The sequence below is a fragment of the Silurus meridionalis genome, chromosome 9 (genome assembly GCF_014805685.1).
Source record: "Silurus meridionalis isolate SWU-2019-XX chromosome 9, ASM1480568v1, whole genome shotgun sequence".
Lineage (NCBI taxonomy): Eukaryota > Metazoa > Chordata > Actinopteri > Siluriformes > Siluridae > Silurus > Silurus meridionalis.
Window position 1 is genome coordinate 2,757,769 of NC_060892.1, and position 23,764 is coordinate 2,781,532.

Sequence of the window (23,764 nt, forward strand, 5' to 3'; positions counted from 1 at the left end):
TATTATGCTTTGCCATGAGTTCTCATGAGAGCTAAAATGAATTAATACCCCACTGAGGACTTTTATACTAATAGAATTACGATTAAAACATTAATTTTCCATTTTTAAACATTAAAAACATAGCGATTTACAATAATCTCATTCATACAAGTGAGCAGTTTAGGATTAAGGGCAAAGCAGAAGGTCATTAAACTCATGACCTTCTAAACAGAAGTTCAATATTTTAACCACTAAGCTTCACCTTCCCCAGATTATATGGGTCTATCTAGGGTAAGGGCTACAAATCTATCAGATATCCATTAAAATACACTAAAATCCAACAGCAAAGCCCAGAGTCGACCACCCTCACACAAACACTATCATAAGTACATGTTCCTAACCTCAATATTGCATTAACAAAGGTATAATATTTTATAATTTGGAAAGACAAACATTAGGATTGTTACCATTCTTTATCCCGTTACCATGGTGGCAAAAATGCTGCTTTTAGTGGTCTACAGTGGTCTAATGTGCATCTCTATACAACACCTCAAACACATATACATTGATCAGACATAACATTATGAGCACCTGACTAATATTGTGTTGGTTGGTTTGTTGCTGCTGAATCAGTCGAGACCCGTCGAGCATCAACAGCATGAACTTCTTCAGCAGTTTGAGCTACAGGAGATCGTCTGTTGGATCGGACCACACGGACCAGCCTCCGCTCCTCACGTGCATCCTTGGCTGCTCGTGACCCTGTCGCAGGTTCACCACTGTTACTTCCTTGGAGCACTTTTGATTTGATGTGAAGTAATTATTACTGAAGTAAAAACTATTTATTTTTTGTCCATTTTTTTTTACTGTCACATTAAATTTGTTATACAAATATCTGTACTTGTGACTTTTACACTTCCAAATCAGACGTTAGTTTTAATCTATTTGGTGACATGATCAAATTTTTTCTTCTCTTTGTGCACCGCGTTTAATCCACTGGTGTATAATGTCCTGTCTCTCTCACACCACAGACGTAGACTAGTTTAGGAAGCTCACAATGAGCAGTCAGAAGGTAGTAAGAAGTCTGGGGGTAACGTGAATGAGACAGAGGGAGTCAGTGATGGAAACATGACTGAGAACAGAGACATTCCTGATCATCATCTTTTCCTGCTGGTGTTCCACATGGTGGATCTTCAGCCTGCATACATTCATTAGAGAACATTTGAAATTATTTTATATTAATATATTATGATGTGAGGTTCAGTTACAGCGTGACACTAAAACAGGTAGTAATAATCACTACTTTTTACTGAAGTACACGTCAGAGCCCAAACTTCTTTACTTTAACTTGAGTAAAAAAGTGCAGTCAGAACTTCACCTTTTACCAGAGTCTTTTAACACATCAGTATCTGCACTTCTACTCCAGTGAAGGATGTGTGGACATCTCTGCTGCAGGAAATACAAGAGCTGCAGTTTTGGAGATGCTCTGACCCAGTCGTCTCGCACTTCATTTGTCCTCCTTCTGACATCAACTTTGAGGACAAAATTTTCACGTGCCGCCTAATAAATATATCCACCTACGAATGGGTGCAATGATAATCAGCGATATTCACGTTTGGTGTACACACACACACAATATATACAGTACAGACCAAAAGTTTGGACACACCTTCTCATTCAAAGACTTTTCTTTATTTTCATGACTATGAAAATTGTAGATTCACACTGAAGGCATCAAAACTATGAATTAACACATGTGGAATTATATATGGAATTATATACATAACAAAAAAGTGTGAAACAACTGAAAAATGTCATATTCTAGGTTCTTCAAAGTAGCCACCTTTTGCTTTGATTACTGCTTTGCACACTCTTGGCATTCTCTTGATGAGCTTCAAGAGGTAGTCACCTGAAATGGTCTTCCAACAGTCTTGAAGGAGTTCCCCGAGAGATGCTTGGCACTTGTTGGCCCTTTTGCCTTCACTCTGCGGTCCAGCTCACCCCTAAACCATCTCGATTGGGTTCAGGTCCGGTGACTGTGGAGGCCAGGTCATCTGGCGCAGCACCCCATCACTCTCCTTCTTGGTCAAATAGCCCTTGATGCCTTCAGTGTGACTCTACAATTTTCATAGTCATGAAAATAAAGAAAACTCTTTGAATGAGAAGGTGTGTCCAAACTTTTGGTCTGTACTGTATATATATATATATATATATATATATATATATATATATTAATAAATGGACATTCAGGTGCCATCCAGATGAGGATGATTCCCTTTCAAGTTTGGTTCCTCTCAAGTTTTCTTGCCATCTCAGAGTGTTTCCTTGCTACGTGCCACAGTCTCGCTAATTAGGGAACAAACTTAGAGACACTAAACTTATACATTCTTTTATACAACTTTGACTCATTAGTGCTTTACATACAAATTCACAAGAAGCAAACAAACCAATCACACGGCCGAGTTCAGATCACACCATGTTATTAAAGCCTTTGAACTGGAGGTACATGAAATAGACCTCAGGACTGATGTAGAAATGAAATCAGACTGCAGAATGACAGCAGTAAAGCACAGTCAGTTCAGTGCAGGGATCAACACGAGACAGTTTCCCTGCCAGGATGTTCCAGTGCTCTTCCGTTTCATTATGCATGTCTCGTCTGGGCCTCTGTCCCACAGGACCAGGTGTTACTTTGCAGTGACCCTTTGTCCTATCCCGCTCTGCTCGAGCTCTGCAATCACAGACATGTGCTTGAACTCCGCTGGTCTGTGATTGAACGTCTCGACTAGTTGGAAAGTCTCCTGCCTTTGAGCTGCATAAAATAACTGCACCTGATTGGCCAAGCACTGAGCTTCATGGACAGTCTGGAAAACGAAAATAAAGAACATGAAGAATATTAACGGATTTGAAAGAAACTAAAGTTAATTTAGATATATATTTATATAGAAAAATATATATAATTTCTATATAAATATTTTAAAATAAAATTACTTATATAAAAATTTAAAGGGGGAAGAAATGCTAAACAAAATTGTTAGTTATTACTACATTTGTAAAAAAACAGTTCACATAAAATTTATTAAATGCCTGCTTGATTAAATAATAAACTATATTTCGAAAAATATATAAATAAAAATCAAATAGAATACATCAAATAATTATTATTATAAATTATTATATTGATGAAATTGAGCAATCAATGAAAAAGGGGCAAAAAAAAAGTATTAAACAAATAAATAAATAAATAGAGATATAAAATATAAAATATAAAAAATATAAAAAATTCTGAATATATGTCCGCCACTTAATACGTTTGTAACGGTACTCAGATTGTAACTGTGTTCCGCACGTAAAAAGAATTGCATTCGGTACACGTGTGCACCAAACCCGAAAGCCCTGTACTGAAAAGGTTCAGTACGAGTACGTGTGCTGTTACACCCCGAAATAAAAAGATATACATTTCACTTTTTACTCCAAACTATTCCTTTATATAGTAAACTATTCCATATAGTCACTTGCTTGTGCTACTCACGATAAACTTGCTATCCTTCTCAGCCGTCATGAGCACGACGTCCTTGTCCTGCTTCAGGTCCGTGTAATGGTACAGAATCAGCTGACTCGGCGCGTTCTCTCCCAAAGTCTGGATGGAAAACCATCCGCATGTGTTAAACTCCAGGCTGAACAATGTGATGCGACTTAATCCATTTGTAGGATTTATTATTATTTTTTACCTGAACATTGATGAAGGAGGTGAAGTGAAGCTCCTGACCAGCCCACTGACCCAGAAAGAATTCGTAGCCTTCTTTCCTGGGCAGAGCGTAAAGAAACTATTGGAGGAACAACATGGCTGATGTTAATTAATACATCAATTCATTAATTAAACTAAAGTAACAAAAAAATGCATTGCAAATATTCTGTTGTAATTTTGTACAGCATATTAAATTGATCAAATTCTAATCAAATCCAATCAACAGATTAGATGCTCTGCTGCGCTCTAATGTGCATGTGACAAATAAAAAAATCTTCCTCTTTTAATACAGAATGAAGAAGATTCTGAGCTAAGTTTTTCTTAAAACAATGCTGCCACCTAGTGGCAAAACTGTTTTATTATCATTTTCTTCAAATAAATCTCAGGAATCCCAGCTTTGATCCTCCACATAAGCTCCACTCCTCTGGGAAGATGTTTCACTATATTTCAGAGTGTGTGCTCGTGGAGATTAATTTAGCTACAAGGGTGTTAGAAAGGTCAGGTACTGATGTAGATGAGGAGGCCTGGGGTGCAGTCAGTGTTCACATTCATCCTATTCAATATTGTTGAGAGCAGAGCTATAAGCATGGGAATCTTGAACATCTTTCCAACCATGAATCCACAAATGGCTGAAAAAGTCAGATGTCCCTGTACTTTTGTGGACACAGTGTAGATTGCAAATGTTTGGACCATCACCACAGCTTACTACAAAGGAGCAATGAGCTTCATTCTCATGTATGACCTCATCGACGAGGAGTCGTTTTAATGCCGTACAGGACTGGCGAGTTCATATTCAAAAATCAGATGTCCCAATGCTTTTATTGTGTTTATTATCTTTTTTGGTCCAAATGATCCAAAGTGGACATCATCATCTTCAGTCTTATAGCTCAGTGTGGCAGCTGGCTGTGTTCTCATTTGCCTAAACAGACAATAGACTGAATGCTGGCTACATAAAAAAAAAAAAGGGTCCTTAGGGTCAAAAAACAATTAAATAAACCCGGCCGGTCAAGTATATTATTCTTGTATCTCTTACCATTGGGCACAACTTGGCACGGTTGATCATCATCTCAAAAGTCGAGCCCTGAAGTATAAAAAGTGAAATCTTAGCTATATGTTGCTGTCTGACGGTTAGAAGTCGACCGATTCGTCGATTTTTGCCGGAATTATCTGCAAAAATCCACAGCGATGGCTAGTTTTTCCGGGTTGCTGTCACAAGAGCAGCCTCTAGAGGGGAATCACAGACACCACGTGCTGTTTATTTTACTTTTTTCATACATGTTTTTTTTTTTTTTTGAAGCAACTAATGTTTTTCTTTTTTGGAGTGTTTCTTTTTGTTTCAGTTTGAATGCATCTCTTTATTCGTCTGCACTATTTATTAATATAATCATTAATTTAGCACATTTTCATGTTTTTTTTTTATCCAGTATCCATTTATTGATTAATCGATTATCGATAAGTACATTACAACCTAGCTATGAAAATCGCTAAAATCCACTATCGGTCGACCTCTAATTAAAATGTGATTTAAAAAAAAATAAAATTTATAAATAGAAATGTATTTTATCAAACAGTGAGTTTTAACCAAATATTCTCCAAATACGAATAATAATATAATTGTGCCCTGGAAAAACTATAGAAATGTGTTTACTTACCGGTATGACAGCACTGATTGTGTCTTTTGTTGAGTAGTAATTCATCCAAAGCTACACACAGAAATATGTAAAAAAAAATAATAATAAAAAAAAAATAAATAAATAAAAAATAAAAAAGTACCAAACTATTATGCATGAGCTAAACATGGGCACGATATACACAGATAAAATAACTAAAACCGGTCACCTCTCCAACTTCAGGACCAGACTTGTCCTTCACCTTGTCGAGGTTGAGAATGGAATCTAACGTCTGGAAAAACAAGCAATCAGGAATAAAACAGAGTCACACACAGCCAAATAAATCTTGGTAAAAGATTTGCAGTTATACACAGTTTAACTACCTTGTTTTTGGTAAAACCTCCAGGTCCTGCTTTGTCCGTCTTATCTTTCTGGAAGCATGAGATTAAAAATAGTCAACATTAAAAAACGTCACTAAAATAACCGAGTATATTAGAGAAATGTAGGATACATCAACACAGGTGCAAGTTACCTCCTGCTCCAAGAATTTAATGAAGTCAGCTTGTTTCGAGTGTCCAACAGGTTCCGTCTTTATCTCAATGCTCTTCTCAAGTCGAGCTTTGTATTCTTGAGGTTTGGTGCTGAAGAAACAACAAAGGAAATATAGGATTGATTACACACTACAAGGACTACAAGATTGATTGGTATGAACATCGTATTCCACATTTAGTCCCTGTTTTCTCTTATTATAATCTTCCAGGAAGATGTTCTACTAGATTTTGAAGTTTGCTTGTGGAGATTCCTTCAGCTACAAAAGTGTTAGTAAAGTCAGGTGCTGATGTATGTGGAGGTCTGGGGTGCAGTCAGCGTTCACGATCATCATGTTCAATAGGGTTGAGGTCCGAGCTCTATAACAGGAGATCTTCCACACACTTCCCCATGTTTACATGTACCCATGTAAAGCATATTAACCCTTGTAAAGCTTTGGAGTGATTTGTGATAGAAGAGTATCTGTGAGAGTGAAGGGAAAGTTTATAGGACTGTGGTGAGACCTGAGATGTTGTATGGTTTAGAGACAGTGGCATTGAGTAAAAGACAGGAGGTGTAGCTGGAGGTAGCAGAGCTGAAGATGTTGAGGTTTTCACTGGAAGTGACGATGATGGACAGGATTAGAAATGAGTTTATTATAGGAACCACGCATAGAGGAGGGACATGGGGTATATAAATAGGAGAATGCTGAGGATGGAGGTGCCAAGAAGTAGGAAAAGAGTAAGACCAAGCATGAGGTTTATGGATGTGGTGAAGGAAGACATGCAGGTAGTTGGTTTGAAAGAGGCAGATGTGGAGGACAGTAGTATGGAGACAGAGGAGCTGCTTTGGCGACCCCTAACGGGAGCCGGAAGAAGAAGAAGAAGAAGAAGAAGAAATTACAAGTGTAGCATTTATATTATATAATTTATGCTTTATATAATTTATTTATTTATATGTAAATGAGAAATTATAGCCAATAGTGTTCCTGTATGACAGTAATACAGATAGCAACCTTGGCTTACCTCCGCAGTTTTCTAATTTTCTCCTCATATTTACTATAATACGGGTTTTCCTCTAATTCTGGCTCCCTTTTCATAGAAAAAGCCCGCAGCTGATTTGAAACAAGTCCGGGAATAAAAGGTCGAATGCCCGCAGCTCTCACAGCCAACATCCCACGGTACAGACAAGCCATTTGCACCATGGCCGCCGCCATTTTCTCCCCGTCGCACATCAATAGTGTTCCGGGTAAACTGCGGCAGATTATTGGTTCCGCTTACACAAAACCAGGGGGATGGGGAGGAGAAACAAAATTTAGATTTTGATCCTAAAATGATCAAATATTTATTTCCGCACTAAAATAGAAAAAGAAACAAGAAAAAAAAAAAAAGGAAAATCTTGAGCAAAACAGGTTACGTTAATGCTGAACGTCAAAATAATGCCACGTGATCACATATTCAAAATATCACATCATGTTCACAATATATCACAATATGCTCACTAGCACCTTTTTGTCTTTTATATATATATATATATATATATATATATATATATATATATATATATATATATATATATTTTCTTGTAATCTGAAGCAGTCTCAGGAATTTTCATTGGGATTAATAATGTTTTAGTTATCTTATCTTATCTTATCTTATCTTATCTTATCTTATCTTATTTGCTCTCACTACAGATGCACTTGTACCAGAACAGATACAATGGAGTCCCAAACAGTAATGGAAATAACAGATAAATGGTAAGAAATGAAAGGAAGGTTGTTCAGTGGTAGTTTAGAGGTGCAGGGTTTGGCACCGAAACTGGGTAATTGTAGCTCATTGGTTAAAATATTGAACTTCTGATTGGAAGGTCATGAGTTCAAATTCGCCCACTCCAGGGCCTCTGTGCAAGCCCTCATCTTCTCAAATGTATAAATGATATAATTAGATGCAGGTGGCTTTATCCTGAGCGAAGTCTTCTCATTCATACAACTGAGCAGTTATTGGATTAAGAGCCTCACTCAGGTGCACAGGAGTTACAGCTTGGTGTGGCTTGGATTTAAACTCATAAACTTTGGATCCAAAGTCAAATGCCGTAAACACTAAACTACCACCTTTCCCAAGAGATAAATCATATCTGCAAATGCCCTAAATAGTAATGTAATGCAATGTGAAGTCACAGCCGTCCGATCAGAAGTCCAACACCGTAACCACGAGCAACCGCTTAAATAACAGTAATGGAAATAAATAAATAAATGTAAAAATAAAATTCTAGCAATATTATGGTGTAAGTTAATATAACATTATACATTTGTATAATTGTACAGTAATATAACACTGGACATTGTTTTACCACAAGTTCTAGGTTCTAGTGACCCACAGTGTTCCTAATAAAGCATCACATGCTGCCAGGGTCAAAGAAACCTGCCATGAGGTCTTCAGAATCTGCAGTGCATGTGCCGTATCTTAGTATACATGAGCAAGAAGCTGTTGCTTTAACCAATCAGATTGCGAGTTAACTGCACTGCGGCATCTAGCAGGCGTACAATAACGTCAACATTTATATGCCTTTTGATTGGACGGTCAGAGAGTGCACTAGTCAGATCTATCATTGTGGCATATCAGCAGGTTATTTTCATTTAACTGTATCATTTGTTGTGGCATCTATGAACGCTGATTTCACCACTTTGGCAAATATTGACCAGTTAAGTATCAAATACAGTAAATTACAGTGAAACATAATATATAAACATTTAAAGATACAACCCTAATTCCAAAATCACTGTGTAACATGTAAATTAAAACAGAATGCAATGATTCGCAAAGCTCATAAATCCATGTTTTATTCACAATAAAACAATAAACATATCAGAATGTTTAAAATGAATAAATATATATACCATTTTAAGGAACAAAAATAAGGTCATTTTAAATTTGATGGCTGCAACACGTCACTAAAAAAATCTGGGACAAGGCCATGTTTACCGCCGTGTAGCATCATGTCTTTTGTCCGTATAAATCTGACAACTGAAGAGAACAGTACTAAAGTTTTTTGGGAGAGGAATGTTGTCCCATATCAAAATCAAATCAATCAAATCAAATAAAATTTTATATCATATATTTCAAATCAATTTTATATAATATTTTATTTATGATATGTGTCTGATACAGATATGATAAATAAAATACTAGCTGCCTAACAGCATCTATTGCTCTAAAACCTGTATTATTGAATTTAAAATGACCTTATTTTTTCCCTAAAAATGGTAAATTTCCTCAGTTTAAACATTTGCTATGTTTTCTATGTTCTATTGTGAATAAAAATTTACAATTTTGTGGGTTTGTGAGATTTGCAAATTAGTTTTTATTTACATTTTACACTGTGTACCAAATGTTTAGGAACTGGGATTGTACATATTCTGGTAAATAATGTAGTCATTGTAAAATAAACCAGATGTACAGCCTCATATTATATATCAAATATTTATTTATGGTTTACAAGTTAGAAAACAATGGCATATGTTCAATAAAGATATATTCATTGTCTCTATATGTTCTCTTCTGCACCTCTTTCTGCACAAATATATTTGTATTCTGCTATTGTTGTACAGTTTTCTGTGGTCCATATTTTCTGACCCCGCGCTAGCACACAGCTGTCTGAGGAGCCATAATGGTCTGTAGCCGTGTTCTCCTTAAGTTTGGAGAACTTCACTGCTGTCCTGTCAGCCCAAGACCACCGGCCTGGGGATCCAGAAAGTCCTACACACCACACACACAAACAACAGCCATGATATATAGATAGACGGCTAGACAGACAGACAGACAGACTGACCGACAGACAGACAGACTGACAGAGTGCATCTAGTTACAGCCTTATTCACAAATGGATTAAATTAATTATTCTCCTAAAAATTCTACAGACAAAACCCCATAATCACAATGTAAAAAAAGTTTGTTTAAAATCTTTAAAATTTATAAAAAAAATGAAAAATAAATTACACAAACAGTAAGTATTCACAGTCTTTGCTCAATACTTTGTTGAAGCACCTTTGGCACCAATCACACCCTCAAGTCTTTTTTAGTTTAATGCTACAAGCTTGGCCACCTATTTTTTGGGCAGTTTCTCTCATTCTTCTTTGCAGAACCTCTGAAGCTTAATCAGGTTGGATGGGGAGCGTCGGTGCACAGCCATTTTCAGATCTCAGAGATGTTCAATCAGGTTGGAAGTCTGGACTCTGGCTAATCCACTCAAGGACATTCACAGAGTCCTGTAGCCACTCCTTTTATCTTATCTTTATCCTGTTATCTTGGCTGTGTGCTTTGGGTCGTTGTCCTTTTGGAAGACGAACCGTTGCGCTAGTCTGAGGTCCAGAGCGCTCTGGTGTAGGTTTTCATCAAATAATGTTTCTGGAAAGTACTGCATTCATCTTTCCCTTGATCCTGACCAGTCTCCTAGTACTTGCTGCTAAAAGATGGTATTGACCAGGTGATGAGCAAAGCCTGGCTTCCTCCAGACATGACCTTTGGCATTTAGGCTAAAGTGGGCCAAAGTCCACCATACAGACCAGATTGGTGGAGTGCTGCAGAGATGGTTGTTCTCCTGGAAGGGTCTTCTTTCTCCACAGAGAAACAATGTAGCTCTTTCAAAGTGACCATTGGGTTCTTGTTCACCTCCCTCCCATGTGGCCTGCTCCATTAAGAGTCCTGGTGGTTCCAAACTTCTTCCATTTACAGAGGTCACTGTTCTCATTGGGACCTTCTATGCTGCCGAGGTTTTTCTGTACCCTTCCCCAGATCTGTGCCTGAGGTCTACTGACAATTTCTTGAACTTCATGGCTTGGTTTGTGCTCTAACTGTGGGACCTTCTATAAACAGGTGTATGCCTTTTCAAATCATGTCCAATTTAACTGAATTTACCACAATCAAGCTGTAGAAACATCTCAAGGATGATCGGTGGTAACCGGATGAACCTAAGCTCAATTTTGTGTGTCATGACAAAGGCTGTGATACTTATGTGCATGTGATTCTTTTTGTTTTTTAATTTTTAATACAACTGCAAAGATTTCAAACAGACTACTTTCACTTTGTCATTACGGGGTATTGTTTGTAGAATTCTGAAGAAAAGAATTAATTGAATAAATTTTTTTTATAAGGCTGTAACATAACAAAATGTAGAGAAAGTGAAGTTCTGTAAATACTGTGAATGCACTGTACATAGAAAGAAAATTTTCTGAAAAATACAGGTACACAGCAATGAAATGCAGTTTAGCATCTACCAGAAGTGCAAAATAGAAGATATTGTGCTGACAAGTGCAGATAAATGTGCAAGTGTAAAAATGTGCATAAACTGTTGAGTAATTGCAACAAATAAGTATAAAGTGTACAAATGGACATATACACACGTGTACAAAATAAATGTACACGTGTACAAACGTTATACACAGTGTATATACAGATGATATCTAGGCTGTTACACAGGCAACAACTGCTTTACAAGATATACAATAGGTAAAATATTATATTGTGATTACACCGATCAGGCATAACATTATAACATTACAAGTAGTGAAGTGAAGAACACTGATGATCTTATCATAATGGCACCTGTTAGTGGGTCAATATATTTATTAGGTAGCAAGTAAACAATAGTTGTTTTGTCAGAAGCAGGAAAAATGGGCGAGCGTAAGGATTTGAGCGAGTTTGACAAATCGTGACGTCTAGACGACTGGGTCAGAGCGTCTCCAAAACTGCAGCTCTTGTGAGATGTTCCTGGTCTGCAGTGGTCAGTATCTATCAAAAGTGCTCCGAGGAAGGAACAGTGGTGGTGAACACAATGTTAGGCAGGTGGACATAAAGTTGTGCCTGATCGGTGTATTCTACTGTAGATGTACTGAAAAATGTTGGCGTTCTTACCAATCCAAAATGGTTGTTTTCCAGCAAACCTCCACAGCCATTTCATATGATTCTTCGATCGAACACTCGTCAAGTGACTGTCAAGACTGGATTTGTAGCATCGGTGAAAGAAAACAACTGGTTAAAATACTGACTACTAGAACTATAAATAGAGGAATGCAGGGATTTTGATGAACATACACCGTGCATGCATGCTGAGCATTCCTCCAGCTGGCTACACCCGGGCCCAGGATGTAGCAATGCTTTCTGTAATGGGTCCAACCAGGAGGACAACCAACACTAACAGCCTTTGCAGACTGAAAGGAAAATATATATAATCAATTATATAATATATATAATCAATTATTTGATTTGCTCACAATCAATAATAACCTTGTGCTGGTAAAGAGCTGAAGTGAAGCCGGTAGAAAATGTGTCTCTCTGGAAGTTCTCCAGCGGTCTGGAGTCAGCAGAAAATTCAGGCCAGTTCCAGATTGGAGTGATCTCAACTTCTGGGTGGACACGAGGCACTGGTATCTTCATCTCTGGCCTTACAGAAATTAATCTATGGTGCTAAAAAAACCAAAAGTGAAAAAGTAGAAATCACACAATTAGAAACTTTTCTATTTGCTATTACTTTTAAAAAGTCTAAATACTAAAACAGAGACAGAGAGGCTGTCAAAAGTGTGGAAACACCTCATCTTATATGTTTTTAAGACACCTTTCTATGCAACAAACTCAGTAAAAGGCAACAACAAACAAGAATTAAACAGTGAATGTGTGGAAGAAAGTTCTGAGTTCTAAATCCACATGTGACAGTTTTGACTCTAACAGAAGAACTTGTGTAAAAGGAAAAACAGAAGAGAAGATGTGATCAGACTCCCTCACCCACAAGGACAAACATGGATGTGAAAGTTTAATGGTTTATGGTTGTTTTGGAGACTTATTCCAGAAAGTGAAAGGAATCCTGGACCAACACGGCTCCCATTCCATACTTCAACACCATGCAGTTCCTTTCTCGTTGGAACCGACTTCACAATATGACAAGACGATGACCTGAAGCGTACGTTCGAGGTCTGTAAGCGTTATTTAGAGAGCAGACGGTCGTCTGGAGTTATTTCTATCATGGAATGACCTGCCCAGTCACCGCACCTAAATCCTACTGAACTGCTCTGGGATAAACTGAATGACAAGAATGAAAAAAATCTCCATCTAGTAAAGAACATCTTTGGAGAGTTTTCCGAAAGGGCACAGCAAAGTATTTCAGTTGACTGTTTGGAGAAATGAACTTTCCAGATGCCAAGAGCGTGTAAAGCTGTTCTTTATGCTGGTGGAGGACTTTTCATTGAAAATAAAGTGGACATTTGGACATCTGGACATTTACATTTGTTGCATAGAAACAAAATATAAAGAATTATAGCATATTTATATGCATACATTTACCGACACAATTAGTTTTTCGATTTAAAAGTATTCAGGCTGAAGAGATGTAAATAATACCGAATTTTTATGTGAAGATTCCTCTCTCGCTCCAGATCGATTATTTCCCAGCACTCTTAGCTGTCTCCTTCCTTGGCTGGGGAATGGCTGGTCCGCTGCCTCCGTACCACGGAAGCGAATGTACTGTGTGCGGTATGGGACATCGCCTCTTGGTTGATAATTCTCCCATACAATCCCAGTATTTGGATCTGGTGTGTAGTCATCTTCCCCTGCTCCTTGCGTCGGTGGAGGAGGAGGTGGAGGCTTGTGGATCCGTGGAGGATGTAGGACAGGACGTTTTTCTCGTCATTCTCAACAATCAGGTCATCTGGGTCACATCTATCTAAGGGCGGAGACTTACATATATAACATACACCAGTGCAACTTTTACAGCTTGTTGTCTAAAACTTTTGTGTCAGCACTAAGAACAGGGACCATGTTTCCCACAGGCTGCACTATAACATTCAATGCCACATAACCACCTGATCCGAATGTGCTTTATTCAATAGTATGTCTGCACTTGCAACTGTTCCCATCTCATTACATTAAACTATTGACCACAAACAAAATGGTTGTTATGGTAGAAATCAGTGACGGGCCGTGCATTTTACCCCCTGGCCTTCAGTGGTGTCCTTCCTGAATAAATCCACCTCTTAAAACCATCATTATGACGGCTCTAAAAACTATGAATGTTATAGAGAGAAGTAGTAGAACAGAGCGCTGCATCACAGACAGGAATCTCATACAATGAGAATGAATGTCACCACTAAAGCAAGAAACACAATGAACACAATTTAACACGTCTCCTTTCACTGTAGCCACAACTGCACCGCCCGCATACATCATCTATATCAGAAGCATCGATATTACCCTCATCCAATGACCCTGGGTTTTCCCTGCATTTCTTTTTCCGTGTATTACCGTTTTCCTGGGAATTTGACATTTTTTTATTGTGTTTTTTGTCCAAATTTTACAGGATTGAAAAGTAAAAATGGTACTTAAAAAAGCTTAACAACTGTCTTGTAAATGTCCTTGTAAGTGTGTCTGCAAAAAAACCAATCAAATTTCTTTTCCTAAATCCACACGCATATATTTGAGTTGTGCAGTTTGCTACAGAGGAGGTTCCCAAGCTCTGACTAGTGCACTCTCTGACCAGTCATTTGAAGGATGTAAAAAAAAATGCAGACGTTATTGTACGCCTGCTAGATGGACCCGGAACTCGAAATCTTATTGGTTAAAGCAACAGCCTTCAGGCAACATTAATTTTACAAAACAGGCGCCGGCACTGCTGACTGTGAAGGGCTTACGGCAGACTTCTTTAACCCTGGCAACTCGTGATGTGACGACTGAAATCTGATTGGATAAAAACTCTAACCTAAATTTACACTCGTTTGTGCTGCTCTTGGAAATCCAAGAAAATAGATTATTGAAAATAATTTCAAAATCAGCCATATCTATCCATATCTACATTATTTACCATGCCTGGGATCCACAATTTCCACTGAGGCTCTGCTTATTGCACCTAAAACAACGTTCTTCTGGGCTTTCAGCACCACCTCCATATTCTCATGGTTCTCCTCCAGCCCGTCATCTTTGAGGTAAATATTCCAAAATTTGACAGTGACTCCTATGAAAGATGAAAATACAGAAAGTGTGATATTGGTCTTCCACGTTTCTATACTGTAACGAACATACACGACAAACGTATATAATATAATCATTCAAATATTATTTGGGGCTTTTTATGACGTATCTGTTATACAGGCAGCTAAAAACAAACATCATCTAATGTTCAAACATCTGAACAGGGAAAAGGGTGATCTCTGTGGCTTTCACTGCGGCACGGTTGTTTGTTCCAGGTGGTCTGGTTTGGGCATTTTATAAACTGCTGATCTCATGGGAATATAATCCACAGCAGTTACTACAGTTATGAATAAATGAGGCAATTCTGTGGGTCGATAAGAGCGGCTAGAGATGTCACATGCATGAACGTATAAAATTAAACTCAAGACACCTGGATCAAACTGGATCAGACTAGCCGAGCTGTGAGTGAAGTCCTTCCCCCTCTTGGCCGTACCATCTTCCACCTGTAACATGAAAAGTGGACCGTTTTCTTTCACATCACAACAAACTTCATCCTTTTTTTACACCAAGCCTGCATGCAACCCCCTTTCCTCCTCAGAACTTTAGCGCTGCTTCTTCTGAAGTTCACCTGGATGCCAACATAGGCAGGGTCTACGCTGTTCCCACTGCGCATCACCTGCACGGCTAGAGTTCCTGCGTTCTCACACACGCGATAACAGGAAGCCGTCAGCTCCACCCGGGACCATCGGAGCTCCATTCTAGGTTTGGCACACAGAGTTCACACTAAATTTGGCTTTGAACTGTGTTGAATTAACCGCTTTCCAAACGGAAAAAAAAACGTTTATGAAGAACTTTACCTGTGGCTTACAGAGTGAACATGTCAGTTTAAGAGATTCACAGAAGGATAGGAAGTTATCTTGATACTGATAACCAGCCAAGACTGATGGCATCCAAAGTTATAAAACTAGTGGGACACCTGACTTTTTTTTTTTTTTTTTTAGAAAACTAGCATTAAATTTCCCCTTTTCACTTGAACTAGGAGACCCAAAACTGTTCCACCATCACATGAAGCCAGTTCCTTCCTACATGGGTTGGAGTGGAAGATCTCCTGCTATAGAGCTCTGACCCTCAACCCTATTGAACAGGATGAATGTGAATGCTGACTGCACCTGAGACCTCCTCACCTCATCTCATCTCATCTCATCTCACCTCATCTCATCTCATCTCATCTCATCTCATCTCATCTCATCTCATCTCAAATATTTGACTTTTTGCTCGACTACATTTTGTGAAATCAGTCGTTCATTTTTATTTATAAGGATAAAAACGTAACTGGTCAAACACTCAGCGAGTCACCAATCAGGTTCGAGCTCTGTTTTGGACTCGTTCTGATCGGCGCTTGGTGCATCTACTGATCACAGCATACAGTTCAGCATCAGTTCAACAGCAAGCAGAACATTTAGAGAGGAATAAATGATGAAGAAACTCCAGACTCGAACTCGCCACAACACACGTGGATTATTTGCGCAATGTTTTTTTAAAGTAGTTGAAAAGAAGGTTTTGAGTTCATGATCATTGTAATAGAAATCAATCAGTGTTTGAGTCATTAATATCATTCTATTAATAGATCAGTGTGCTGAGAGTCACATTCGAGTCTTTTCACATAAACTGAGGTGATTATGTAAAGAATCGTGATAAAAATGATAACAGGAACATTATAGTTATAATAAATCAAAATACTTTGGATACTTAAGTACATTTGAAGGCAAAAATAATTTTTTTTTATCGAGAGATTTACTCGATAAAAATGTGACTCCAGTAAAAGTGTCCCTTTAAACTTTCACTTGAGTAAAAGTTTAAAGGGACACTTTTACTGGAGTCACATTTTTATCGAGTAAATCTCTACTTTAACTCACTATATGGTTTGTGTGTTTCGTCCACCACTGTTCACATGATAACACAAGTACAAGCTACATTCAGTGTGAGAGTTGGAAAAGTCTATTTAATGCCTTAAAGTCCCAGGAATTTACCCAAATTTGGCCAAATGTCATTGGAATAAACACTAAGATAAATTACTGAGTAATATTTATTTACAGTAAATTAAAGTTAATCTTAAATTAGCTTTTTTTTAATGAAACTTAAACCATGTAGGAACATTTTGAACAAACCCCTAATTATGTACAAACTTCTGAATTTTTATCTATCCTTCATATATACATTATCTATAAAAACCTACACTTCTGGAAGCATGATGTTGCCTGCTTGGTCAGTAAGCTGGAACTCAAAGCTGTCTGCTGTCACTTCCATGTCTGAAGGAATAACGTAGCGGACTGCTTTCTGGTCCACATCCTTTTGGGTGAAGCGTCCTTTAATAAATCCACCTATAAACAGCGAAACACAAACATACATTTAAATCCTGTTCCTCCTTCTCCTCCTCCTCATCATCATCATCATCATCAGTCACTCAATGCACCTGCCTGTGATGGCGTTCTCAAGATATCCAAAATGTGGAGGCCTTGTGATGATGAACTCGAGCTCCTGGTCAGGGCTGTCCACATCTGAAGCCTGGAGGTCTTTGGAGGTGATATAAATTCCCTGCTGGTAGGTTTGTAGATACTCCACTGTACTGGGTGTCCCTTTTTTTACAAGGTGTGGAGGAGTCTTGTCTAAGACCTCTATCTGTAAATATATATATATATGTTTACATTTTCAAGTTGTGATTTCAGTGACTGATTTAAACCACAAGAGGGAGCCATAATGGTGGCTGATGTTGCGAATTAGCCAGATGAGAGCACGTGTATGATTTAGAGTGAAGCGAAATGGCAAAAGGAGCTCAAAGATGATTTTTGAAAGCGTTATATAGGGGATCTTTCGTAACCCCTTTCATTAGCATGGATCTGAAAGTGGGAAATGGTAGCTCATTAGTTTCAGAAGGTTGTGAGTTCAAATCCCAGCTGTGCCAAGCTCCTAGGCCCTTAAAGCAAGGCCCTTAACCCTCAACTGCTCAGATATATAAAAAATCGGTATATTCTGAATAAAGAGTCTGCCAAATGCCATAAATAGTAATATAATGCTATGTGAACTCATGACCTGCTGATCAGAAGTCCAATGTCCAACATTCATAGAGAAATCTGTATGTATCTCCATTATAACATGCAGTCTCTATCTAGGGCACCATTGTTAACACTGTGTTTAGAGTCCATCTGGTTACGATGTTAGACATTGGATCAGAAGGTCAACATGCTGCCACTGCTAGGCCCTTAAGTCAGGCCCTAAACCCTCAACCTCAGCTGTATAAATGATATAAGAGCTTCTACCAAATGCCATAAATGTGAAAGAAGAAGAGCCTTTATTTGACACGTGTTTAAGAAGCTTGGGTCAGACATACAGCATCCTCTGGAGCACATATAGTTAAGCAATTGCAATTGCTCCTCTTAAAACATGCAAAATCTTGCCCCTGTGTCACTGCTTATCGTTGTAAAATCCTAAAATAAAATAATGCTGTGTATAACATTCAAATGCTATTAATTACAAATAAGATGATTTGAATTAATCAATGGCAAAGCGGCACTGCATCATTCTATATAGCGCAAAAAGCTACAAAAATTGCAGGTTGGAATAATATTTCCTAAATTGTTATCAAGCCTTGACAAGTTTTGATCATTTCTTGATGAAAGTGATGCCAATTCATGGATCAAGTGAAAGCAAAGAACGAAAGGTAGAGCTTCAGACCTCCAAAGCCAAAGCTAGCATGTGCAGCCTCTGTGCTAATTATTAATAAAGAAATTCATTCATTATTTACTACAATTTTTAGAGACAAGGTGAGGGACTTGTGATTGAGATGGTTTGGACATGTGCAGAGGAGGGACATGTGTTATATTGGTAGGAGAATGCTGAGGATGGAGCCTACAGGAAGAAGGAAAAGAGGAAGACCAAGGAGGAGGTTCATGGATGTGGTGAGGGAAGACAAGCAGGTAGTTGGTGTGAAAGAGGCAGATGTAGAGGACAGGGGGGAATGAAGACGGATGATCCGCTGTGGCGACCCCTAATGGGAGCAGCCGAAAGAAGAAGAAGAAGAAGAAGAAGAAGAAGAAGAAGTTTGCTAGTTATTTAATACAATTAAATACAACACACCACCCAGTGGTAAAAGTTATATTACAGTTATAGGAATGACATGGGAATAAAACATGGGAATAGATGCTACTCTAAAAGGAAATTTCTATGACACAAATATATAATTCCCATTCTTGCCTGTATGGTAAAAACCGCCGCTTGCTCCTTCAGCTGTCCGTATTCCAGATAGCCTTTATTGGTTCCATCTGATGGCTGAAAAGTGAACCTGTCAATCCTAGCGAAGCTGTGAAGGTGCTGGTAGCTCAGATGCATGCTGTTTATGTCTAATTGCGTGAATCGGATCGGGGACATGGGAAAGCCCTTTGATAGTAGCTTGCCATACTGCGGTGGTTGAACGACAGTGAAGGTAAGGTTCTCCAAGGCTGTGTCGGGATCTGTGAGCTGCAGGTGTTCTGATGAGATGGTTCTCGTGGTTCTTTCGGTAAGCTGGAGGCCAGTGTTGATGTTCAGGGTGGGTGGGATACGGTCATGGTGCTCCACTGTGAAGGTAAGGATACTCCTGATGGAGGTCACACCATTGCTGATGTCAAAGCTGGACGGAAAAGAATTACGGAAAAGACAGCAATAAAAAATGTTGTCTTATTGCATCAGGCCACGTTTTTTTCTTAACATTTTTCTATAGGAGAAAAACACGTAATTAAATGTTAATCGTTCGTCATCCGGACACCTACTGTAAGATATACATTCTTCTTAAGCATAAGAAGAAGCTTAAGCTCACTTGAGCATAAAAACTTGAAAACTCTGTGTTTGTCTGTATATAGTATGTTTTATTATTAATGTGTTTACTGGGTTTTTCAACCACGTTAAACGTCGTTCATGCTAATAGGAACAACCAATAGACATCGCCGTCATCGTCAAACACATCTTCTCGTTCAGAAAACCGTACAAAATAAACATCTGGCTCTACCATTCTTTCACATTTTGCTCAGTAATTGTGCCCAGAGCACCACTCACATGGCAGCAACCACTGAGACAATGCCAGGAAGAAATGATTACTCTCCTAATAATGCCCATTCATCATCCACCTGTCACCACTGAGCAGAGGGATGAGCAGGTCTCCCCAAAAAACACCTTCTGCCTCTTTTTCCCTCTCCGTCCCTCTTGGCCTCGGCCTGAGTTGCTGTCGGCGCTCAGTTTTGACACACAGGTGTTTCCTCTGGTTAGAGGGTCTGTCGTCTCAAGCTGCTTGATGCAAGCGCAAACGCAAGGTGTTTGGAAAAACAATCTCCGTATACCAACCAGTGCAATGGCTTTCATAGACCGAAATGTGGTTTCGACTGTTTACTTCGTTATATCTCCGGCCCTGGTGATGCCTAGAAGCAAAATAGCTGAGTTGTAATTGTTGACTGTACATGCCATTACACTGGACTCCACACGCTGGGCCAGGCTGTTGAGATGCCACATGCTGGTATGGAGCTGAGCTGCTGCTCGTCCTTTTTTTTAAAGCAGACTTGGCTGAAAGAGGGCTTGTGCTCCCAGCTGACCCCCGAAGTGAAACTCAGCCAAGGTTTAGGGTGACAAACCAAGTCACAAACACACATGAGAGATTCAGGGCAGGTCAGGCATAACGCTGCATTCTCTGAAGTCTGCCTCCTGTCAAATTGGCTGGAAAAGCACATAAATATAGTGCAATGCTCCATATTCTCTCATTATCTCCGTTTTTCCACTCACTAATGTAATATGGGCATCAATGAGAAGCTCTGCCTGGGTTTTATTTAATGTATACGCACCACAGCTTGGAAAAAAAAATAGAAATAAAAAATCGTATCACAATTTACAATGTGCAACATTACTACAGCGCTGTAATTACAAAATGGTGAAAATCCCATTTAATGATTAGGCATTAATTATTTAATAATAATAATTAAAAAAAATGAAGCACCATCATGAAAACACTGAATGCAATTTGAAATAAAATGCATTCATTATTTTTACTTGATTTTTTTTAATGTTTACTTTCATTTTATTTGAATGTTTTGGGTCTGAATAATTATGAAACTATAATAATCTAATCTAATCTAATCTAATCTAATCTAATCTAATCTAATCTAATATATGATGTGATATTATATTTGTATTTTAGTCTACATCTTAGTTTATATACGTTTACTGTAATTTCACTATGAGGATGGATTTGGACTGTCAATCAGCATGAACAGTTTTCAGCACGTATTAGTAAACAGTTCACTTCAACAATGACAAAACTGTAATAAATGGACATTTGGTGTCACCCAGATGAGAACGGGTTCCCTTCTAATTCTGGATTCTCTCAGGGTTTCTTCCTCATGCCATCTCAGGTAGTTTTTCCTTGTCACTGTTTGCCACTGGGTCACTTATTAGGGTTAAACTTATAAGCACTAACATATAAATTCACAATGTATAACTTATCTCTGTAAAGCTGCTTTGGGACAATGTCCATTGTTTAAATGTGAATTATTCACTGAATTTATTTACAAATCTAAACTTGATTCCGTATAGTTAACTAGAATAGCATTTAGATTCTATGACAATATTTTTTGATAATTTCATCTGATAACCTGCATAACTACAATGTAATTTATAGTAATCTGTTGCAGTGGAGTATTTTGACTAGGATACAAAGGTCCCCGGGGTTACAATAGTTCGACTTTTTCAATCTTACAATGACAATAGTGAGACCACAAATATATATGTATATACTGTACTTTGAATGCCACCGAATTCTATTGTATAATAAATTGGGTAGTTTTTTTATTCTACTATAATTTACCATGTTACCATGCCAACTTTAATTTTAATATAATATTTTGTATGATACATTTTTTTTTTCAGCCCACAACCCTCAATCAAGTTAGATTTTTGTCTCCTCAGAGGAAAACGTTTAGAAACCTCTGACCTACAGTTTCCAACCCACTGAGACTGACCTGAAGGAATCGTCGCCAGTGAAATGACTGTTGTCGTGAGTGTAGCACACCCGGTGTGAAGCCACATCCATCTGCGTGAAGGAGAGCAGAGGGATTCCAGGGTGCTGGACCATGTGTAGGTGTCCATGTTTGGGAGGAACGGTGATGGTGTAGACAAGCTCGACTGACTGGCTTCCACTATCTGTAGCCATGAGGACGTCTGTGGTCAGTACAACCCTCTGTCCCTCCGATATGGTCATGGGTTTAGTGATCAGCGCAATATCACCTGATGGAGGGCAAACAGGAAAGGAAGAATGCAATTGTATGAGTAATACGGTTGTGTCAAAACTGTAGAAGAGAATATTTGGTATACACAATTTTGGCACATAATACAATATAATGATTAATAATGCGGAGATCCTGAGCCATCTAGAGATGTTTCAGTTGGATCGCACTTCATGAAGATTTCGGACATTGTACTTTAGAGGATTAAACAACCTCTTAATCAATACTCAAATAACATTCCACATCATTCTACATCATCTTTTCTCCATCACTGAACATTTCAAGGCTCGGTCATGGAGGAGTTGGAGGTGTTTGGGTGTTGAATCTTTAATCTCAGATGTTTAACTAATTTACAGTTTTATGTAGCACCGGGGTTCTGGAGAAACGTTGTCTCATTCTACTGTGTACTGTGTCAGCTATACTGTATATATGGTTGAAATGACAATAAAAGCTTCTTGACTTGAATTGAGTTGAGTTGCTCAGGAGCTTCTGGTTCCACAACTCTAACTGATATGGAAAGGACATTACTTCTAATCACACATTTTGGTGCTCATTATATATTTCACTTTCCGGTGTTTGTAATGTTTTAATGATTTATAATCACACATCTGGTGTCATCCAGATGAGGATGGGTTCCCTTTTGAGTCTGGTTCCTCTCAAGGTGTCTTCATCATACTATCTAAACGGACTTGCTTCAGTCACCCCAGGTTTGCTAATCGGGGATAAACACACTATTTACATATAAGTGAATTTGATGCTCTAATTCATATATTCTGTAAAGCTGCTTTCAGACAATGTCCATGTTTAAAGTGCAAATTGAATTGAATGTAAGACTATGGGAATTCTCCATTTGGGTTGAAAAGTCTTTGATTAAGTTCATTCTGTAAAAAAAAAAAATGACATTGATGCCAAACTAAATACAAAGTAAAGTGGTATTAAAGTAAAGTGACTTTGTAGGAGTTGGGTGTCATCCCTCAATGGCCGAGGGGACAGGTCTAGGAACAAGGACGAGGCTAGAGTTGTTGGCACTCTGGTCTGATAATAACTCACACTCATTGGGAGGTAGAATGTGGTTCAAAAGTCTCACCTCCACTCCACCTGAATCAGCAGCACAGACCTACTGTAGAAGCTGCTGTTTCACTCACTTGGACAAGAAAAGGGCTATGATTAGGCTTATATTCAGTAAATATGTAAATATATATAGAGATATAGAGATCTAGCCTTCAAGATCTCTAACAAATGCAGCTAGGGGGTGTAACGGTACATGTATTCGTACCAAACCGTTTATTTACTTTATTGTCACTTTCTGTCATCGCCAACGTTATCATGACTCGCGATATGGATTCTTTCGCGTTTTATGTACAGCTACAAGAATTTCTCATAAAAGGAGAAATTCCTGACAATTCCACATATCGAGGGAATAAGTGAATGAATGATTGAAGGAATTAATTTATTTATGAATCAATACATTGAATAAATAAATATATAACTATCTTCTGTTTCTTGAATGCAGATATTTGTTAAAGTATGCTGAAATATGAGAACAGTGAAGTAGAACAATTGAGATAATTAAATATTAATATTTTTTTACATTTTATTGAAACATGTTTAAAGATTTTATGTGTTGTTCACAAATGCTAACAATAATAAACA

At 38.2% G+C, this 23,764-nt stretch overlaps 2 protein-coding genes across 4 annotated transcripts in view; both read right to left on the reverse strand.

Moving 5' to 3' along the window:
* Window positions 1–2,349: 2,349 nt before the first annotated feature.
* Window positions 2,350–7,129, reverse strand: atpaf1 (ATP synthase mitochondrial F1 complex assembly factor 1). Its single transcript, XM_046857701.1, has 9 exons — window positions 6,885–7,129; window positions 5,864–5,972; window positions 5,715–5,762; window positions 5,561–5,623; window positions 5,374–5,424; window positions 4,755–4,802; window positions 3,705–3,800; window positions 3,506–3,613; window positions 2,350–2,837 (listed from the first exon to the last, which is right to left on the reverse strand). Exons 1-9 carry the CDS (start codon window positions 7,091–7,093, stop codon window positions 2,661–2,663), a joined length of 909 nt encoding a protein of 302 aa, XP_046713657.1. The 5' UTR covers window positions 7,094–7,129; the 3' UTR covers window positions 2,350–2,660.
* A 2,199-nt stretch (window positions 7,130–9,328) lies between these two features.
* frem1b (Fras1 related extracellular matrix 1b) overlaps window positions 9,329–23,764 on the reverse strand; it is a 37,145-nt gene continuing 22,709 nt past the window's right edge. For 2 of the 3 annotated variants that reach the window (XM_046858437.1, XM_046858438.1), the window contains exons 24-35: window positions 21,848–22,112; window positions 19,062–19,476; window positions 17,288–17,489; window positions 17,047–17,191; window positions 15,439–15,568; window positions 15,241–15,313; window positions 14,704–14,853; window positions 13,248–13,569; window positions 12,141–12,320; window positions 11,949–12,064; window positions 11,769–11,854; window positions 9,329–9,614 (exon numbers count right to left, since the gene is read on the reverse strand). In XM_046858437.1, coding sequence (XP_046714393.1) covers window positions 13,304–13,569; window positions 14,704–14,853; window positions 15,241–15,313; window positions 15,439–15,568; window positions 17,047–17,191; window positions 17,288–17,489; window positions 19,062–19,476; window positions 21,848–22,112 — 1,646 coding nt within the window. In that variant the 3' untranslated portion in view covers window positions 9,329–9,614; window positions 11,769–11,854; window positions 11,949–12,064; window positions 12,141–12,320; window positions 13,248–13,303. Of the gene's footprint in view, window positions 9,615–11,768; window positions 11,855–11,948; window positions 12,065–12,140; window positions 12,321–13,247; window positions 13,570–14,703; window positions 14,854–15,240; window positions 15,314–15,438; window positions 15,569–17,046; window positions 17,192–17,283; window positions 17,490–19,061; window positions 19,477–21,847; window positions 22,113–23,764 lie in introns of those variants that run through there. The other variant, XM_046858439.1, reaches the window with a different exon arrangement.